The sequence below is a fragment of the Palaemon carinicauda genome, chromosome 32 (genome assembly GCF_036898095.1).
Source record: "Palaemon carinicauda isolate YSFRI2023 chromosome 32, ASM3689809v2, whole genome shotgun sequence".
NCBI classification, from domain to species: domain Eukaryota; kingdom Metazoa; phylum Arthropoda; class Malacostraca; order Decapoda; family Palaemonidae; genus Palaemon; species Palaemon carinicauda.
The window spans coordinates 24,770,134-24,788,421 of record NC_090756.1 but is presented as its reverse complement, the minus strand read 5'-3'; the positions used below and the strand labels follow the sequence as shown (position 1 = coordinate 24,788,421).

The 18,288-nt window shown below is 40.7% G+C and overlaps 1 protein-coding gene across 4 annotated transcripts in view; it reads right to left on the bottom strand.

Annotated features, from left to right (window-relative positions):
• Positions 1-738: 738 nt before the first annotated feature.
• The window catches only part of LOC137625346 (uncharacterized), a 56,706-nt gene continuing 39,156 nt past the window's right edge, over positions 739-18,288 (bottom strand). For all 4 annotated transcript variants that reach the window (XM_068356188.1, XM_068356191.1, XM_068356187.1 and 1 more), the window contains exons 6-10: positions 11,360-11,571; positions 11,015-11,162; positions 8,745-8,848; positions 7,981-8,061; positions 739-5,164 (exon numbers count right to left, since the gene is read on the bottom strand). In XM_068356188.1, coding sequence (XP_068212289.1) covers positions 2,588-5,164; positions 7,981-8,061; positions 8,745-8,848; positions 11,015-11,162; positions 11,360-11,571 — 3,122 coding nt within the window. In that variant the 3' untranslated portion in view covers positions 739-2,587. The remainder of the gene's footprint in view (positions 5,165-7,980; positions 8,062-8,744; positions 8,849-11,014; positions 11,163-11,359; positions 11,572-18,288) is intronic.

Below are 18,288 nucleotides of genomic sequence, written 5' to 3'. Positions count from 1 at the left end.
AGTAAATATAAAGACTAGCATTAATCATAATTGTCACTCGAGATTATATGGACAAATGCTAAGTTAAACAAGGCATACTTACAAGAACTAAACGGAGAACTCGGGTGAAATACTATCAAATATATTTAAACAACTAATAGAAATCTAATTCACCCTAAAATAAAAGAAATATAGAATCTTCACAATTCTTTAAGATTCAACTTTGTGAAAAGAAGGATATATATTATATAAATATGTATATAAGCACTGTTTTTAAGAGACGAAAAGCATTTTATAAAATTCCAAAAGCAAACAACAATATTTTCTAATTTACACTCTTTACATACGAGATCCTTGCTTTAACAGAGGCTTAGTGCGTTTCCTCAAATTTATTAACTGTAGCGGGTAGCTTCCAATTTCTTAAAAGAAATACAACCGGGGAATCCAATGACCATGACGTTTACAATGAACCAAGATGTTTTAAACATATTTGATCGTACTAAAAAATATATATCGTCACCCTCATAAACTAACTGCCTAAGTCATTTTCTCCACTTGTTGGGAAATCAAAAAAAAACCTTCTCATTTCCTAATTCTTTATATCATTGTCTTGAGTTTCAATTAACAAATTCTTAATAGAAGAATTTGTGAATTGAAGCTCAACACAATGATATAAAGAATTAGAAAATGAGTTTTTTTTATTTCCCAACAAGTGTAGAAAATGACTTAGGCAGTTAGTTTATGAGGGTAACGATATATATATTTATAAGAATGAAAAAGATAAATTTAGCATATTTTCATATTCTATAATTCGAATCTAAATCGAGTTATATGACACAACTCGTCACACACGAGGGCTCGTTAAGCAAAGCACTACTGTCCCCTCTGATACACAAGCTAATTCTTAACTACAGATCCCGAAACAACACAGCAGGTTTACCAAGCTGTAAACTGCAATTTCTTTAAGACTTGACAACATCAAGTCTACTTCGTTATTCCTTTGCGTACCTTTGAAGTGATTACCGACAAAAGACAATTATAAATACATAAAGGTATTTATGAATACCAAATCAAATACACAAAATTCTAAGCTACTTGAAATCATTTCTTTTCCTCACTGAATTATTTTCCCCGTTGGAGTCCTCGGGCTTGTAACAATCTGCTTTTCCAACAAGGGTTTGCAGCTTAACTAGTAATAACAATAATAATAATACCCCTTAATATGTACAGTATACAGTATCTATAACTATATATAAATTTCTATTTTTATATGTATACATTTCATCTATAACCACACTACGTTGTCATGACTTGCCAACGAGCACCATCAAAAATACGGGTCGAGTCAATAAGCAAACCACCTTTGTGTGCTAAAGCGGATATTCGTGTGATTCCTTTGGTATAAAACTATAAATGACATTCGTATGTACAACAAACCTGCATTCAAATGCAAGCATATAGCCTTTGGAAAAAAAAAAGAAAATCAACAACTGGTAGTGACGCTTATCCCTGCGGTTTGCAAACCAACTAAAAAATTCAAGTAGGCAACCAAAGACACGAGAGTGTTTGCTACTTTACTTTGAAAACGCTGAGATCGGAATTGGTTCGCGAACGGCAAGGAGAAGAGTCACAGCTGCTATCACAGGTATATACCTGTGAATAATCATGTACTTTACAGGTATTGTTATAAAATGCCCATCCAAGACTTTCAACGTACAAACTACTCTTCCTTGGTTGACCAGTAATAATCAGTGCAACATTTTACAAACTTTACAAACTCAAGACATTAGAATTATGTGTTTCTATGAGATTCTGCAAATCCGACAGCATCTAATAAAATAAATTTCAAATTTAAGTTCGTCATTATACACTGTTTTTAAGCGAGATAAATTTACCAACAATCACTTATGCAGACTACAAAAATTAAGCCAATGAGAGCTCTGAACTTCATTCAAACTGAATACAAAGGTTTTTAAGTGCTTCATATGATAAAATCATATTGCATGTCAAGTAAAAGCATAATAGCCTTTCATCAGTTGGAAAAATTAAGCTGTTTAAAAGCATATTGCAAACAAACGCATTACTCAAGCCCATTCCACACGAGTGACAGATGCAGGGTGGCCACTCTAATTCGCCCGTAATCCTCTCGCTTTGAAACAGTGTTACCAGATCAAACAGTCAAAGGCAGGCGAACCTGATCCAGTACCATAACAACGAGGACTTTGTGGTTTCCTCGTTTATGAAGTCATCTAAAACTCGTGATTTGCATCCACCCACAAAACTGGTAACAGCGTACGCCCACCGTGCATTCGCCCCTCGTGTGGAAGGGGCTTTACTCAATAATTTTGCCCTATTGTTAAATTATCTCCACATCTTTGTAAAATACCACTACTGTATCAGGTAGCATGAAGGCATACTGCATCAGGATTTGCAAAGGGGTTAAATAGAGGGTTAATATAACCCAAAGGATAACAGCAGTGACTACTTAATATCAAGAGAATAAATTTCTTTAAATTACACGTCAAACAAAGAAATTTCTAAAATATGTATAATGATATAACTTGGAGAAAAAAATACTGTACATATATTCACGGTGGAGACACAAGGATCACGACCACTGAAGAGAATTATCTGGGGACTGTACGCTCGGTGCATTCTGCATGACAGTAAAAGAAGAGTTAGGCTGGACGGGAGGCACAACACTGTACGTCATCCCGTTAGAAGGGCTCTGCGTGACCCTGGCGAATGCAGAACTTGGAGAGTTTTGAGAACTAGAAGCCAGCGTCAACGCACCTCTGGCTGGTTCCGAACTCTCCCATTCCATCAGAGCGTCACTGAGGAGAGTTTGTAGGTCGACTGGCCCAGAAGAGCCCTCCTGATCTGTACATTCACATTTTGCAAGAACGTTTCTCAGCATCTGCAGTTTGTTGGTGCATATGACAACGCAACAGGAGTCATCCTCCCTTTTTAAAACCAAGTTTAGACTTGAGCCATGGCCTTGTCTCCCATCAACAGAACCACAGTGACTGTGTGGAATCTGTTGGTCTTGCCTCACATCAGAACCACAGTGACTGTGTGGAATTTGTTGGTCTTGCCTCACATCAGAACCACAGTGACTGTGAGGAATTTGTTGATCTTGCCTCACATCAGAACCACAGTGACTGTGAGGAATTTGTTGATCTTGCCTCACATCAGAACCACAGTGACTGTGAGGAATTTGTTGATCTTGCCTCACATCAGAACCACAGTGACTGTGAGGAATTTGTTGATCTTGCCTCACATCAGAACCACAGTGACTGTGAGGAATTTGTTGATCTTGCCTCACATCAGAGCCACAGTGACTGTGAGGAATTTGTTGATCTTGCCTCACATCAGAACCACAATGATTGTGTGGAATTTGTTGATCTTCTGTCCTAGTTTCATGATGGTGACAATGATAATCTACCTTGGTTTGCGATTGTTGACTTAAGTCTGGAAGTTGGTGCTGGACAGACTCTGAAAATTGATGAGGCTGGGAGAGATCTGCTTTTTGTTGGTAGTGTTTGCCGTCCGAGCTTAGACTCTGAAAAACTGATTCTGTAACCTGTAGATCTCCTTTATCCTCACAGGAATTATGCTGCGTGCTATCCTTATCAGATGGCGTGTGGTTGTACTTCAGGTGAGACCCTGAGGAACTCAAATGAGACTCATGTGTTTGAAAGTCTAAATTTGACAACCCCTGACTATTTTGGTGAAAAGATGAGGCAGATGATTGATCTGAGAGCAAAGGGTACTTTGGAGATACATTACTAGACGATAACAATACGTTATGGCACGAGGGATGATTACTATTCTGAGAACTTGAAGAGCAGTAATGGGAGGCCTGTGAAGTGTGCGTCACAGGTGCTCCAGACGAGTTTGGTGAGCAGCCACTTTGATATGAAGCTGCTGGTGACTGAGGACCTGAACAACATCCCTTTGTCTTTAAGGAAGACGGACAAGCTAAGGAAGCAACAATGTCTCTGGTCGAATCGCACCAGGACCTTGTTTCGGACTTCCCTTGCCTGCAACAAGTGGAGGTTGATGAACTACCCGATGATGCGCTGAAATCTGAAGTCTGAGGCGAGGACCCCATACAGCAAGACTTCCCTCTACTTAACTGCCTACAGTACTCCTGTTGTTGACCCGCTTCTTGCTTGCCCTTCGCACTACAACAAGACGATGGCTCGTTCTTTTCGCTATGGATATCATTTTTCATATTTAATTGATTGTCAGGAGGAACATGCTGATGATGCTGCTGTACCATTAGACCAATTGGAGTCAAGGAGGAGGATCCAGAAGCAACTGGCGATGGCTGGGGAGTGAATCCTCTCGACAAGTTACCACTACTTGACTGCGAATGAGCAGAGAGGTTAGGAAGGCTTCCCATATCATCCGTCAGCAGAGCTTCAATCATGTTCGGAGAGGAGAACGGGAAATCCGTAGATATATCGAATGCCTGATCAATGGAAGTACTATCACTACCCAGACTTACGGGTTGGCTCATCCCATTCTCTCCACACTTTCCATTACCAAAGATAGAATGCGTAAGTGGATAGCTGATCAGATCCGACATGGATGGAGACGCTAAATTGCTCATGTCGTCCAAGTTGGACAACCCCGTAAAAGATGACGATGAACTCTGTCCTCCTGAAGGACCAGGAAGTAAGTTTTCTAAACTATGCTGCGATGATCTTTGGGACGATGCTATAGTGTGCGAAGATGCAGACGAATCCATGCCGACGGTCTCCTGCAAAAACTCGTCTACGGAAATCTGTTGGTCCCGGTGGGTCAACGGCTGTGCACATTCCAGGCTTTCGACTTTGCAATTCTTTTGAAGTTGATCACTGGAAAGACTGGCCTCTGGAACTTGCCCTGAGAATGAAGGCAGACTAAGTGAGTCCGTGCCCGGTCTCGAGTAACCCTCGTTCGGAACTTCTGCCGATATCTGTGGCGGCTTGTTCATCATCTGCGAAACAGCGTTCGAAGCGTGCCGCTTCGCGGGCGCAGCGCCCGACACCTGACGCGCCGATGACGCTTCGTCGTCTATAGCGTTGCACGAACATTCGTTGCCTCTTGAGGGGTCACAGTTGCATGGGTTACACTTGCAGATGTCAGCGTGTGCTGTGATCTTCTCTAACAACCCTCGTTTGTCATTTTCACTGCTCTGGAAGAAAGAATTGAATATATTGACAAATACTGTTTGATACAAATATTGCTTTTCACCTAAGAGGACATACAGTCAGTATATGGAAAATCTTTATTTAAGGTAAACAAAACACTGAACTTTCTACCTAATAATGTAAGTGCTCTACATAAAGCACTTACAAACAATTCTGTCTACAGTATTATGGTACAGTATCTGGACTGAGAAAATTGTGTTGCCCTCAACAAAATTGGTTATATAAAGATCTACATTAATATGAATTTGTGCAAGATTAATTTATTTACTCAGCAGGTTATAGAAAAAATTTAGCTTCACTTGAACAAACTTCTTTTAATTAAGTCTAAAAATACTGTAAAACAAGACGTACAATGAATAATCAATAAAATAAGGAAAGTGAAGTATAAGGGATACAATAAACTATATGCCCTATTACACTAATCTCGGATTCCAACAACTTGAGTGCCATATAATGCATTCTGAACCCAGGGACATTTACTCCTCTGAGCCCATTATTACACAGTTTACGTCCAGTAAATTTTATCCTTTACTTATTTACACATACAAAATTTCAAAATATGTAAAACTCACAAATTTTGGTGTTAAATTATATAAAAGACATTTTTCTTAAAGCACTATATCTAATTTAACTTTCTCGTACTTTCTTAGAGTCGCCTCCCACTTCCTTATTTCGATTCAGGCTTCTCTTCCATATCTGTTTATCCCGCCAACTATAGTCCATTCCTTTTAGCGAGGCAGATTTGCACCGACTCGCAGCGGTGCCCTTTTAGCTCAGAAAAGTTTCCTGATCGCTGCTTGGTTAGAATGATCTTGTCCAACTAATCAGCGATCAGGAAACTTTTCCGAGCTAAAAGGGCACCGCTGCGAGTCGGTGCAAATATGCCTCGCTAAAAGAAATGGACTATAGACTCTTGGAAATCTTTTATAAAACTAAAGTGTATATCAACGGAATGCATACTTATTCGGCTATGCTATGTAAGTACTTTCCAGCCTTACCTACAGAAATTTTGCTACGAAGAAAGTCCTCAAATTACAAACTTAATAGGTTCCAAGAAAATGTTAGTAAGTCAAATGTCAAATTTTTTTAATTTTGACCTACGGTAGGCTTCACCTAACTCATGCCTACGATTTTCAGTGGCAAAAGACAACTAATAGTCCTGTTTTATACTGCAAATGCCGTCTTGCTTACTGCCCTAAGTAATATAATAGTTTTACTCCAGTATTTCATTATGAACTTGCGTTACAATATCTGAGATTTAGAATTTAAGTTTGATTTGTGTCTTAATCTCCAAATGTTTTCAATTTGAGGACCTTCTGTGATACTGTAAATGAAATTAAAAAAAAATGAGCCTGGGATTTCCGTTGGAGTTGTGTTTGTATCGCTATCATTATGAACTTGTGTTACAATATCTGAGATTTAGAATTTATGTTTGGTTTGTGTTTTAATCTCCAAATGTTTTTAATTTGAGGACCTTCTGTGATACTGTAAATAAAATTAAACAAAAAATGAGCCAGGGATTTCCGTTGGAGTTGTGTTTGTATCTCCATATGTTTGCAAGTTGAGGATCTCTACCGTAATAAATAAAACTACCGGTAACCATAAAATTAGAATGAGAATTAGAGTGATAAATCGTATTGGTAAGGGATGGGTTTAAGGGGTTAACAGAATATACTCTACAGTATGCGATATACTTCCAGAGTGGATACATTAAGCACAGATGCCTACCAGGAGACAGGAGGAAAACTTAAGTAATCCAAAGGATCCATGTTATACAGGGGAATATAGTGATTGCTGACAAGAGGATGAATAAAATTTGAGAAGAATAAATAAATGATGACAATAGTGTATCTTCTATTAACGCGTTTTCTTCCCATTTCGTATGGGGTAAGCAAGGTTGCCTTCTTTTTAAAGGACTTTGTTTTGGCGGGGATTATGTAACAAACATGTGCGAAAAGCAAGAATCCATGAATACTTGCTGCCCAAGGGAGGGTTAACTCCTAACCTAACACCTCACTGCCTATTCCATACACGTGGTTGACTAACACGCTAAATAGTTTGAGATACTACCGCTAGAGAGTTATGGGGTCCTTTGACTGGCCACACAGTACTACATTGGATCCTTCTCTCTAGTTACGGTTCACTTTCCCTTTGCCTTCACATACACCGATTAGTCTGGCCAATTCTTTACAGATTCTCCTCTGTCTTCATACCCCTGACAACACTGAGATTACCAAACAATTCTTCTTCACCCTAAGGATTAACTACTCCACTGTAATTGTCCAGTGGCTACTTTCCTCTTGGTAAGGGTAGAAGAGACTCTTTAGCGATGGAAGGCAGTTCTTTTAGGAGAAGGACACTCTAAAATCAAACCATTGTTCTCTAGTCTTGGAGGTACACTAGGGCACACTATTCTATCTCATTTATCTTCCTCTTGTTTTGTTGAGGTTTTCATAGTTTATATTGGAAATATCTATTCAAATGTTACTGATTTTAAAATATTTAGTTTTTTCTTGTTTCCTTTCCTCACTGGGCTAATGGGGCCCCTGGGCTTATAGCATCTTGCTTTTCCAACTAGGGTTGTAGCTTAGCAATAATAACAATAATAATAATAATAATAATAATAATAATAATAATAATAATAACCCATTGTACTACCTAATACTGTTTTTACTTGGTCTTTATCACAGTATGTTTTTCTGTCTTCTATTTCAACAAAAGGGGCGTGTTATATTGAACAGTGTACGTCTTGTAAGGGTTATAAATCGAGCAAAAAAAATCCATTTAAATTAATACTTACTGAGGAAAGTGCAGATAGGTTCTGCGAATCTCTGAGCAAATGGCCGACTGTCATGTCATCGGTGGCTTTCACAATGGGAACCTAAAGAACAAGTTATACATTATTTATTTTTATACAACATTCTCAATCAACCTATTAAGACCAATAAATCAGGTTTCTAGACTAACGGGACTTACCTAGAGGGCTTTTACTTGAATGTGATGAAACTTGGAGAGACACAGTTAACCCTTTTACCCCCAGGCTATTTGGAACTTTCTAACCCTTAACCCCAAGGGTTATTTTTTTTTTCAAGCACATTTTGCAGTATATTTTTTTAGATTGCTCTAACAGCCTTAATTTTTGTCATAGAGAGGTCAGGTTGGTCTCATTCTCTTGGAAAATGCCTGAAGTTTCTCAAAAAAAATTATCAAAAATATGAAAGAAAAATGTTTTATAGCATTTTTTTGCAAGGACATACCGGTACGTCCATGGGGGTAAAGGGATGAGTTTTGTGAAACGTACCAGTACGTCCTTTGGGGGTAAAAGGGTTATAGACATTGAACAGCAAAAATCTTTTTGGAGCCCAAAGGTGATAGCTTTCGCAATAAGGATTCATGAAAGTTAAAAATAAATTGGAGCCCAAAATCACCAGAAAAACCTATGAATAATGACAATATAGTCGGCAAGTTTCAAAGCTGGACATTGAGACAGAGTAACACGCTAAAATATTGGCTAGATCTGAAATTAAAGCAAATTTTAAGCTGATACTTTTGAAGCTACTGTACCTTCATATTTGGGTCACATCTAATGGCCTCTAAATCTAGGAAATCTTGGAGAGTGAGACTCGAATGGTTTTCAGCTCTACCCTCGACTGGTATGATGGCGAAAGCTGAAAATAACCTTTATTTTCACAATTGTATTATAGAAAACAATATACTTTAGGCAAAAGGGAATAAGAAAATGTACAGCACATAATTCAAATATTAAATCCATCACTTTATGACAGTTGAATAAATATGACAAATTTAGAATAATTTGTATTTTTCCTAATTATACAAACCTGAAGCTCTTTACATATGAGTATTAGTGCGGCGCTAGCTGAAACTAGCCGTTAGAAAGCTTTTGCGATGTGTAACTACTCTCCGCTAGTTAGCGGAGAACAGGACTTCTGGGGGAAGGTGATGGTGGGACCAGTATGTGTAAAGAGCTTCAGGTTTGTACACATACTTACAAACATATACCAAGGCGCCTCCCCCAATTTTGGGGGGTAGCCGACATCAACAAATGAAACAAAAACAAAAAGGGGACCTCTACTCTCTACGTTCCTTCAGCCTAACAAGGGACTCAACCGAGTTCAGCTGGTACTGCTAGGGTGCCACAGCCCACCCTCCCACATTATCCACCACAGATGAAGCTTCATAATGCTGAATACCCTACTGCTGCTACCTCCGCGGTCATCTAAGGCATCGGAGGCAGCAGCAGGGCCTACCGGAACTGTGTCACAATCACTCGCCATTCATTCCTATTTCTAGCACGCTCTCTTGCCTCTCTCACACCTATCCTCCTATCACCCAGAGCTTCCTTCACTCCATCCATCCACCCAAACCTTGGCCTTCCTCTTGTACTTCTCCCATCAACTCTTGCATTCATCAGGAGGTTTGTATAGTTAGGGAAAATAAAAATTATTCCAAATTTGTCATTTGTTCCGGAACTATATACAAACCCTACTCTCTTTACCTAGGTGACTCACTCCACGGTGGGTGGAAGTCCTCCAACTGGCTGGAGGCTGTCCCAGGGTGACACTCTGTGCTACGCACGAGCAGTTTAGAGGGCACCCTGATACCTTGTGATCATTCTAGGATGACGGCATGGGCAGCTGGTGCTAGTGTAGAATTTAGCAATGTGGCTTAACCAAGTAATCATAAAATTGGAGCTTAAGCTCCTCGCTTAGCCTAGACATTGCCTGAATCCACTTCGCTTGAAGAATGAGGACATAACAGAAGCTCTTCTAGGAGCAGGACACTCTAAAATCAAACCATAGTTCTCTAGTCTTGGGTAGTGCCATAGCCTCCCTACCATGGTCTTCCACTGTCTCGGGTTAGAGTTCTCTTGCTTGAGGGTACACTCGGGCACACTATTCTGTCTTATTTCTCTTCCTCTTTGGTTAAAGTTTTTATAGTTTATATAGAAGATATTTATTTTAATATTGTTACTCTTCTTAAAATATTTTATTTTCCTTTCTTCCTTTCCTCACTGGGCTATTTTCCCTGTTGGGGCCCCCCAGGGGCTATAGCATCCTGCTTTTCCAACTAGGGTTGTAGCTTAGCAAGTAATAATAATAATAATAACAAAAATATACACATTTATCAGGTTGCAAAATGGGCATGGTACCCACCTGCAGTTAGAGGAAGTCAGTTTAAAGAGTTCCTCAGAGAGGGGAGAATGGAATAGGAAGTGACCGGTCATTCACACATTCATTCTGGTCTTTCTCGCGGGTAACATCTGCCCTCAACTAATATATGTATAAACACATTCATTACACAACTAATACTCGGTAGATTTAAATAACTGTCTGTATGATCTTCTAAGTTCTTAAAATATTGGCACAGAAGCTGAATAGTGTTCAAAAGTTCCACATTAACTCATGATGGTACGTATGGGAAAGGAATACTTGAATTACCTATTTTTTTTTTAAAGTAATTTTATTTTTTCCTAAATACACAACCCTGAGTCTTTTAGATAAGAGTATAGCACGCTGAAAACATAAGGTTTTTATTCAAGCAGGAATAAATACAGTACTTGAATATTATAGTGGGTTAATTATATCTAGTTATCATATAAGAACTATAGTTATTATTACTCTAAATTATAAGCCTTTATCTTTTTGGCAAAAGAGGAAAATTTCTCATGATACAAATACCGTATATAGTACTGAGAACAACTTATAATCAAGTATATTAAGTATTAACATACAGTTCGCAAAATATAAAAAAACAACCGCCATTGCAACCGCTTATAACATCGGGTAAAATGAAGTCCTTTTACTGGAGCCTACCTTTCTGTTTGACAGCTGAAGCTGCAGACGACGGCTGATGAGCGCAACATCCAACTTTCCTTGGGTAGTCACTGACAGACTCTGTAGTCACAGGCTGACCGTTCACATCACCTTCCGAGACTTTTTCTCTCTCTTGAGTTATTGTTTTCTAAATGTATGGAAGAAAAGATATTCTTCTTTCATGTAACAAAAACAAAAAGATGGTACAGCAAATAATGTACTGTATTAAAAATGATGGACATTAGGATATAAAATATATAAAGAAAACAATGGAAATATACTTTACACTCTAATTTTGAGTAAATATATTATCAAATTGCAAAACCAATCCTGAAAAGGAGTTACCTGTCGTCCGTCCTCCATCACCTGAAGGGGAGCCTTGTGCTCGTCCGCCTGCAAAACTTCTTTCCGAGGCTTTTTCTTCTGCACTCTCAGCTGGAGTTTCTTCGGCTTCCCTTCCAGACTCTGACTGTGGACCCTCATGTGATTCTTGCGGGAGTAGTTAGTCGTAAAGGCACGCTGACAGTCTCGTTCGTCGCACGTATAAGGCTTCTCTCCTGGATACGACAAAAGACCGGTTTTGAATTGGAAGTGAACAAGACTTTGTTTTTATACCGCACACAAAAATACAACTTGTCATTCAGAGACTTGGCAAGTATAGTATGTACTTTATTAGGCTACATTCCGACTCCTTACAGTTACAAGAGGGATAATCACTTGGTTGGGAAGGGACCAAAGAACATAGGCTGATTGCAAAGGGCAGAATATACAGCATTAGAAGATTGAATTGGTGCATTCAGAAACCTTCACTTCAGCATAGAGCGGGTCATGTAATCATCCATGAAAACACAATGTACGTTATTTTGAAAACTCTTGCCATTTCTGAATTAAAATAATTCGTCTTTAAAATTCGCAAACATCTACAAATGGTTGTCGACTTACTACAGGGATGGGGACCGAGACACCCGTCGTAATTTCATCCGGAAGTATGTCGAACTTAGAATGTGGAGTGTCCGTAGATTTATTATTATGCTGTGTCATGATACTGTAATCGTCTTCGGTCATATTTTATCAATATTTTCTTACTGTAAATCATTATTTCATTTTCTTGGTTCATAGGATATATTCTTTATTAAAGTATTTTTGTATTCTATTTTTCAATTTCAGGAGCATTTTAAAAATCAACTACCAGCACCTTTTTTTGTTTACCTTTGGTTTTGATCAGCTGATCTCATGGTCCTGATATTGTATCGAGAATATTCACACATAAGAATAACAAGGAGTACAGTATTGTTCATATAATTTCTTAACTTGTTCACAATATCTTCAAAATGATTATTACTTAAGAATTACTATTTATCATTATTATCATTATTATTATTATTATTATTATTATCTTTACTAGCCAAGCTACAACCCTAGTTGGAAAAGCAAGATGCTATAAGCCCAAGGGCTCCAACAGGGAAAAATAGCCCAGTGAATAAAGGAAATAAGGAAATAAATAAATGATGAGAATAAATTAACAATATATCATTCTAAAAGCAGTGACAGCGTCAAAACAGATAAGAGATCATAGTTTTCATACAGTTCATTTATAGCCATTATTATTTGCTTTATATGAATATGTTCTTTGTGTGTATGGTTACTGTAGTTCACTGTATTTTAATTTTTATTTCTTTAATAATATGATATTTTAATTATAAAATAAATTTTTGAATATACTTACCCGGTGAATATATAATAGCTGCAACTCTGCGGCTCGACAGAAAACACACTCAAAAAACTCGCGAGCGATCGCTATGAAGGTTGCGGGTGTGCCCACCAGCGCCAACTGTCGGCCAGATACCACTCTTGCATGTAAACAAACCCTTCAATTCTTCTCGTCCCGCTGCGTCTCTATTGGGGAGGAAGGGAGGGTCATTTAATTTATATATTCACCGGGTAAGTATATTCAAAAATTTATTTTATAATTAAAATATCATTTTTAAATATTTAACTTAGCCGGTGAATATATAATAGCTGATTCACACCCAAGGCGGTGGGTAGAGACCAGAGTTAATTAAGTTTACAGCGTATAAGCTAAGAGTTTTTTCATTTTGACAGTTATCAATATAACAAAACCAAAATATATAGGTACCTGGTAAGGAAGTTGACTTAGACGATTACTCTGCCTTGTAAGTCTGTCTTCCTCACGGAGCCCAGCGATCCTCTTAGGATGCTGAAAGACTCCCAGGAGCTGAAGTATCAAGGGTTGCAACCCATACAACAGGACCTCATCAAACCCCTAATCTGGGCGCTCTCAAGAAATGACTTTGACCACCCGCCAAATCAACCAGGATGCGAAAGGCTTCTTAGCCTTCCGAACAACCCATAAAACAATATTAAAAACATTTCAAGAGACAGATTAAAAGGATATTGGAATTAGGGAAGTGTAGTGGTAGAACCCTCACCCACTACTGCACTCGCTTCAACGAATGGACCCAGTGTGTAGCAGTCCTCGTAAAGAGTCTGGACATCTTTTAAGTAAAATGACGCGAACACCGACTTGCTTCTCAAAAAAGTCGCGTCCATAATACTTTGCAGAGATTTATTTTGCTTGAAGGCCACGGAGGTTGCTATATCTCTAACTTTGTGCGTCTTAACCTTAAGCAAACATCGGTCTTTCTCATTCAAGTGAGAATGAGCTTCTCGTATTAAAAAAATCTGATAAAATATGACAAAGCATTCTTTGACATAGGCAATGAAGGTTTCTTAACTGAGCACCATAATGCCTCAGATTTCCCTCGTAATGACTTAGTACGAGCTAAATCGAACTTAAGAGCTCTAACAGGACATAATACTCTTTCCAGTTCGTTGCCTACGATCTCTGATAAGCAAGGAATATCAAAAGATTTAGGCCAAGGACGAGAAGGCAGTTCATTTTTGGCCAGGAAACCAAGTTGAAGTGAACAAGTGGCTTTTTTCTGTAGAAAAGCCGATGTTCTTACTGAAGGCATGAAGTTCACTGACCCTTTTAGTCGAAGCCAAGCACACTAGGAAAAGTGTCTTGAGGGTGAGATCCTTCAGGGAGGGTGAATGTAATGGCTCAAACCTGTCTGACATGAGGAACCTTAGGACCACGTCTAAGTTCCATCCAGGAGTTGCCAAACGACGTTCCTTAGAGGTCTCGAAAGACTTAAGGAGATCTTGGAGATCTTTATTGTTGGAAAGATCTAAGCCTCTATGTCGAAAGACCGAAGCCAACATGCTCCTGTAGCCCTTAATCGTGGGAGCTGAAAGGGAGTGAACCTTTCTCAGATGTAAAAGAAAATCTGCGATTTGGGCTACAGAGGTACTGGACGAGGACACAGATGCTGACTTGCACCAGTCTCGAAAGACTTCCCACTTCGACTGGTATACTCTAATGGTAGAAGCTCTCCTAGCTCTTGCAATTGCTCTGGCTGCCTCCTTCGAAAAGCCTCTAGCTCTTGAGAGTCTTTCGATAGTCTGAAGGAAGTCAGACGAAGAGCGGGGAGGCTTTGATGGACATTCTTTACGTGGGGCTGACGTAACAGATCTACCGTTAGAGGAAGACTTCTTGGAAAGTCTACCAGCCATTGAAGTACCTCGGTGCACCACTCTCTCGCGGGCCAGAGGGTAGCAACCAACGTCAACCTTGTCCCTTCGTGAGAGGCGAACTTCTGCAGTACCTTGTTGACTATCTTGAATGGTGGGAATGCATATAAGTCCAGAAAAGACCAATCCAGTAGAAACGCGTCTATGTAGATTGCTTCTGTATCTAGGACTGGAGAGCAATAGATTGGTAACCTTTTGGTCAACGAGGAGGCAAAGAGGTCTATGGTGGGTTGACCCCAAGTAGCCCAAAGACTCTTGCCCACGTCCTTGTGGAGGGTCCATTCCGTGGGTATCACCTGACCCCTCCGACTGAGACAGTCTGCCAAGACGTTCAAGTCCCCCTGGATGAATCTCGTCAACAGGGAGATGCCCCGAATTCTTGACCATAAGAGAAGGTCCCTTGCGATCTCGAGCAGCGTGAAGGAGTGTGTGCCTCCTTGCTTGGAGATGTACGCCAAAGTTGTGGTGTTGTCTGAGTTGCCTCTACCACTAAGTTTCGAAGAAGCTTTCTAATATCATCAAGGCCAAGTGGACTGCTAATAGCTCCTTGCCGTTGATGTGCATGCTCTTCTGACTTGAGGTCCACAGACCCGAGCATTCCCGACCGTCCAGGGTCGCACCCCAACCCAAATCCGACGCGTCTGAGGACAACACGTGGTTTGGGTTCTTGACTGCTAGGGATAGTCCCTCTCTCAGACTGATATTGCTGTCCCACCATTTCAGGCATGCCTTTACTGGTTCGGAGACTGGGAATGATACCGTCTCTAATGCCTTGTCCTAGTTCCAGTGAGAGGCTAGATGGAACCGGAGAGGCAGAAGGTGTAGTCTCCCTAGTGAGACAAACTGCTCCAGGGATGAGAGAGTCCCTACGAGACTGTTCCAACTCCTGACTGAATAAACGTTTCGTTTCAGCATTAGTTGGACTTCGAGCAGGGCTTGACTGCGAATCTCCATCCCCAAATATAGAATAATCTGGGATGGGATCAGTTGGGACTTTTAGGTTGACCAAAAGTCCCAACTCCCTGGCCAGACTCAACGTCCAATGTAGATCCTGCAGACAGCGAAGACTGGACGATGCTCTGGGAAGCCAGTCGTCCAAGTACAGGGAGGCTCGGATCCCCGATAGATGGAGGGATTTTGCCACATTCCTCATGAGCCTCGTAAACACGAGAGGCGCAGGACTGAGGCCAAAGCACAGAGCTCGAAACTGGTACCCCACATTCCTGTAAACAAACCTCAGAAACGGTTGGGAATCCGGGTGTATAGGAATGTGGAAGTATGCCTCCTGAAGGTCGAGAGAGACCATCCAGTCGCCTTCCATAAATGCTGTCAAGACAGCCTGGTAGACTTCATCGTGAAGTTTGTCTTGACAATGAACACATTGAGCGCACTTGCCTCTTACGTACTCCTGCAGTGAACATGGCTGCCAAATCATTGGAGCCATCCCTGAGGGACTTGTTCCTGCAGAGAACGTGGCTGTCAGATCATTGGAGCCATCCCTGAAAGCCTTGTTTATGCATGACATAATTGTACAGCAAAACTTCAAAGGCTCGAAAATAGCTGTGAAGTCGACCTGTAAAATCTTGGAGCGTCTCATGGCCAGGCGCCAGGGAGAGTCTATGAGGTTTGAGAAGTCTATCTGGGCAGAGGCAGGAACTCCCAAGCCGAGAACTTCTCTCGTGTCATATCAGACTCTCGCTCTATAAGCCAGTTTAAAAGAAGGGAAAGCAAAGGCTGTCTCCCCCAAACTCCTCCTGGTGATAAACCAGTCGCCTAGCAAACGTAAAGCTCTCTTAGAAGAGCGAGAGAGCACTAGCTTATAAAACAACGGCTTTGAAGTAGCTAGGCCTAGTGTAAGCTCTGACGTTTAGGCGAACGAGGAGCAGCAGTTACAAAAAGATCCGGACAAAGATCCTTAAAAATCAGCATGATTTATTTAAAGTCCATAGAGGGCTAAGCAGCTTTAGGCTCCTCTCCGTCTGACAGAGTCCTCAAGGGAATATCAGTAGGAGGGGGAACAGCAACTTCCTCATCTGAAGGAACCTTGTCCGATAATAGCCGAGTTTCAAGCAAGGGAGAGACCTACCGTGGTGGCAATGCTTTACAAGCAGAGTCCACACGCACTGGTGCATTAGTAGCGGACCAGGACGCAACGTCATGTAACTGCTTGACAGTCTGTGAACTGTCAACAACAACAGGTGCGTGAGGACGCACAGCGTCCACTCGAGACTGCTTTGACCGCCTAGACTGAGCAGTCAAAACAACTCTAGAATGCGGAGGTTGACGCCCAGCGTCAAAACAAGTCAACTCCGATTGTTGGCGAACGTCCTGAACGTCAACAGGAGCATCAGCAAGTGGCCTAACGTCCAAATGTGGCTGAAAATCCACACGAGACCGCATCGAGTGTGGTTCTAAACAACCTGACTGACGTGACTTGGCTACGCCAACGTCAACAGGACGCACAAAGGAACGTTAGGGTGGCTGAAGGCCAGGATCTCGATGAGATAAACGGCTAGGCTCAACGGACTTATCGGCAGAATAGTCTTCCATAAGGGAGGCAAGCTTATTCTGCATGTCTTGCCGTACAACCCATTTAGGATCAACGGGAATGGTTGCGGTAAGAGACGAGGGTAACGTCTGTGACCGCAAAACCTTGCCTACAAAAAGACTCTCGGAGTCTGTGTTACATTTTTGTTAGGCGGCGAGCAGTCTTCCGATGACTGCATAGGGTCAGAGCTGTCCTAATAATTAAAACCAGGACGCTGGACCTGTCCTGAAAGGACCGACTTTCGCTTAAAGGGCCTCGAAACCTTGTTCCACGGTTTCTTATGCGAAAAGCCTTCGGATGACAAGGAGAAAATCGTCTCTCTCGCCTTATGGTAGGGGTGATCTTGGTAAGATACACCTGATACCATAGAGGGAACGTCTGTTCGCTGATCAAGGCCTCTCGAACCCATAAGTCGTACGACATTACTTCTCCCCTGGGCTTGGGAGCTTGCAAGAGGTCCCGGACTAGGCGAACGACAGGCACGAACAGACGAACCCTCGGTCGCAACATTGATAACACTTTGCGCAATATCACTTTATCACTACGATTTTCTGTTTTGCACTTATTTCACTGAAATCGAATTTTTTAACAATTCACATTAGGTATGAATAAAACTGATTTCTACCTGAAGCACGCAATTCTACCCTCATCAAAAGGTTGTAATTGCGAAATCAGTCGTATAATGTAAGCACATTAATACCAGCAAAAAACAGTAAACATATTTTAAGATAAAAAAAAAAATCAGTGGCTGGGGAAGAGACTAAACACTAGTTCATTCAAAACTACGTTTTCAATCTCTCACCGTACAGTGCCTTGGGACGAGAATAAAAACTAAAAACGTTTTATCCTTTCTCTCCGTACAGAGACTAGGGACGAGAGTAACTCGAGAACAACGTTACTCGCTTGGGACGAGATAAAGATCGGAACGTTCTCTCTCCTCTCTCTCTCTCCGTCTCTATCTCTCTCTCTCTCTCTTGATTTCGCACCGAAGAGAAGAGCCCACTTACCTTTCGTCAATAAACAGGTTATTTGACCAAAGGAAAAAACTGAAAGGTTTTTCAATTAAAAGTTCCTTTAAAATAGTCTTTAAAACATTTAAGCTTTGAAAGAA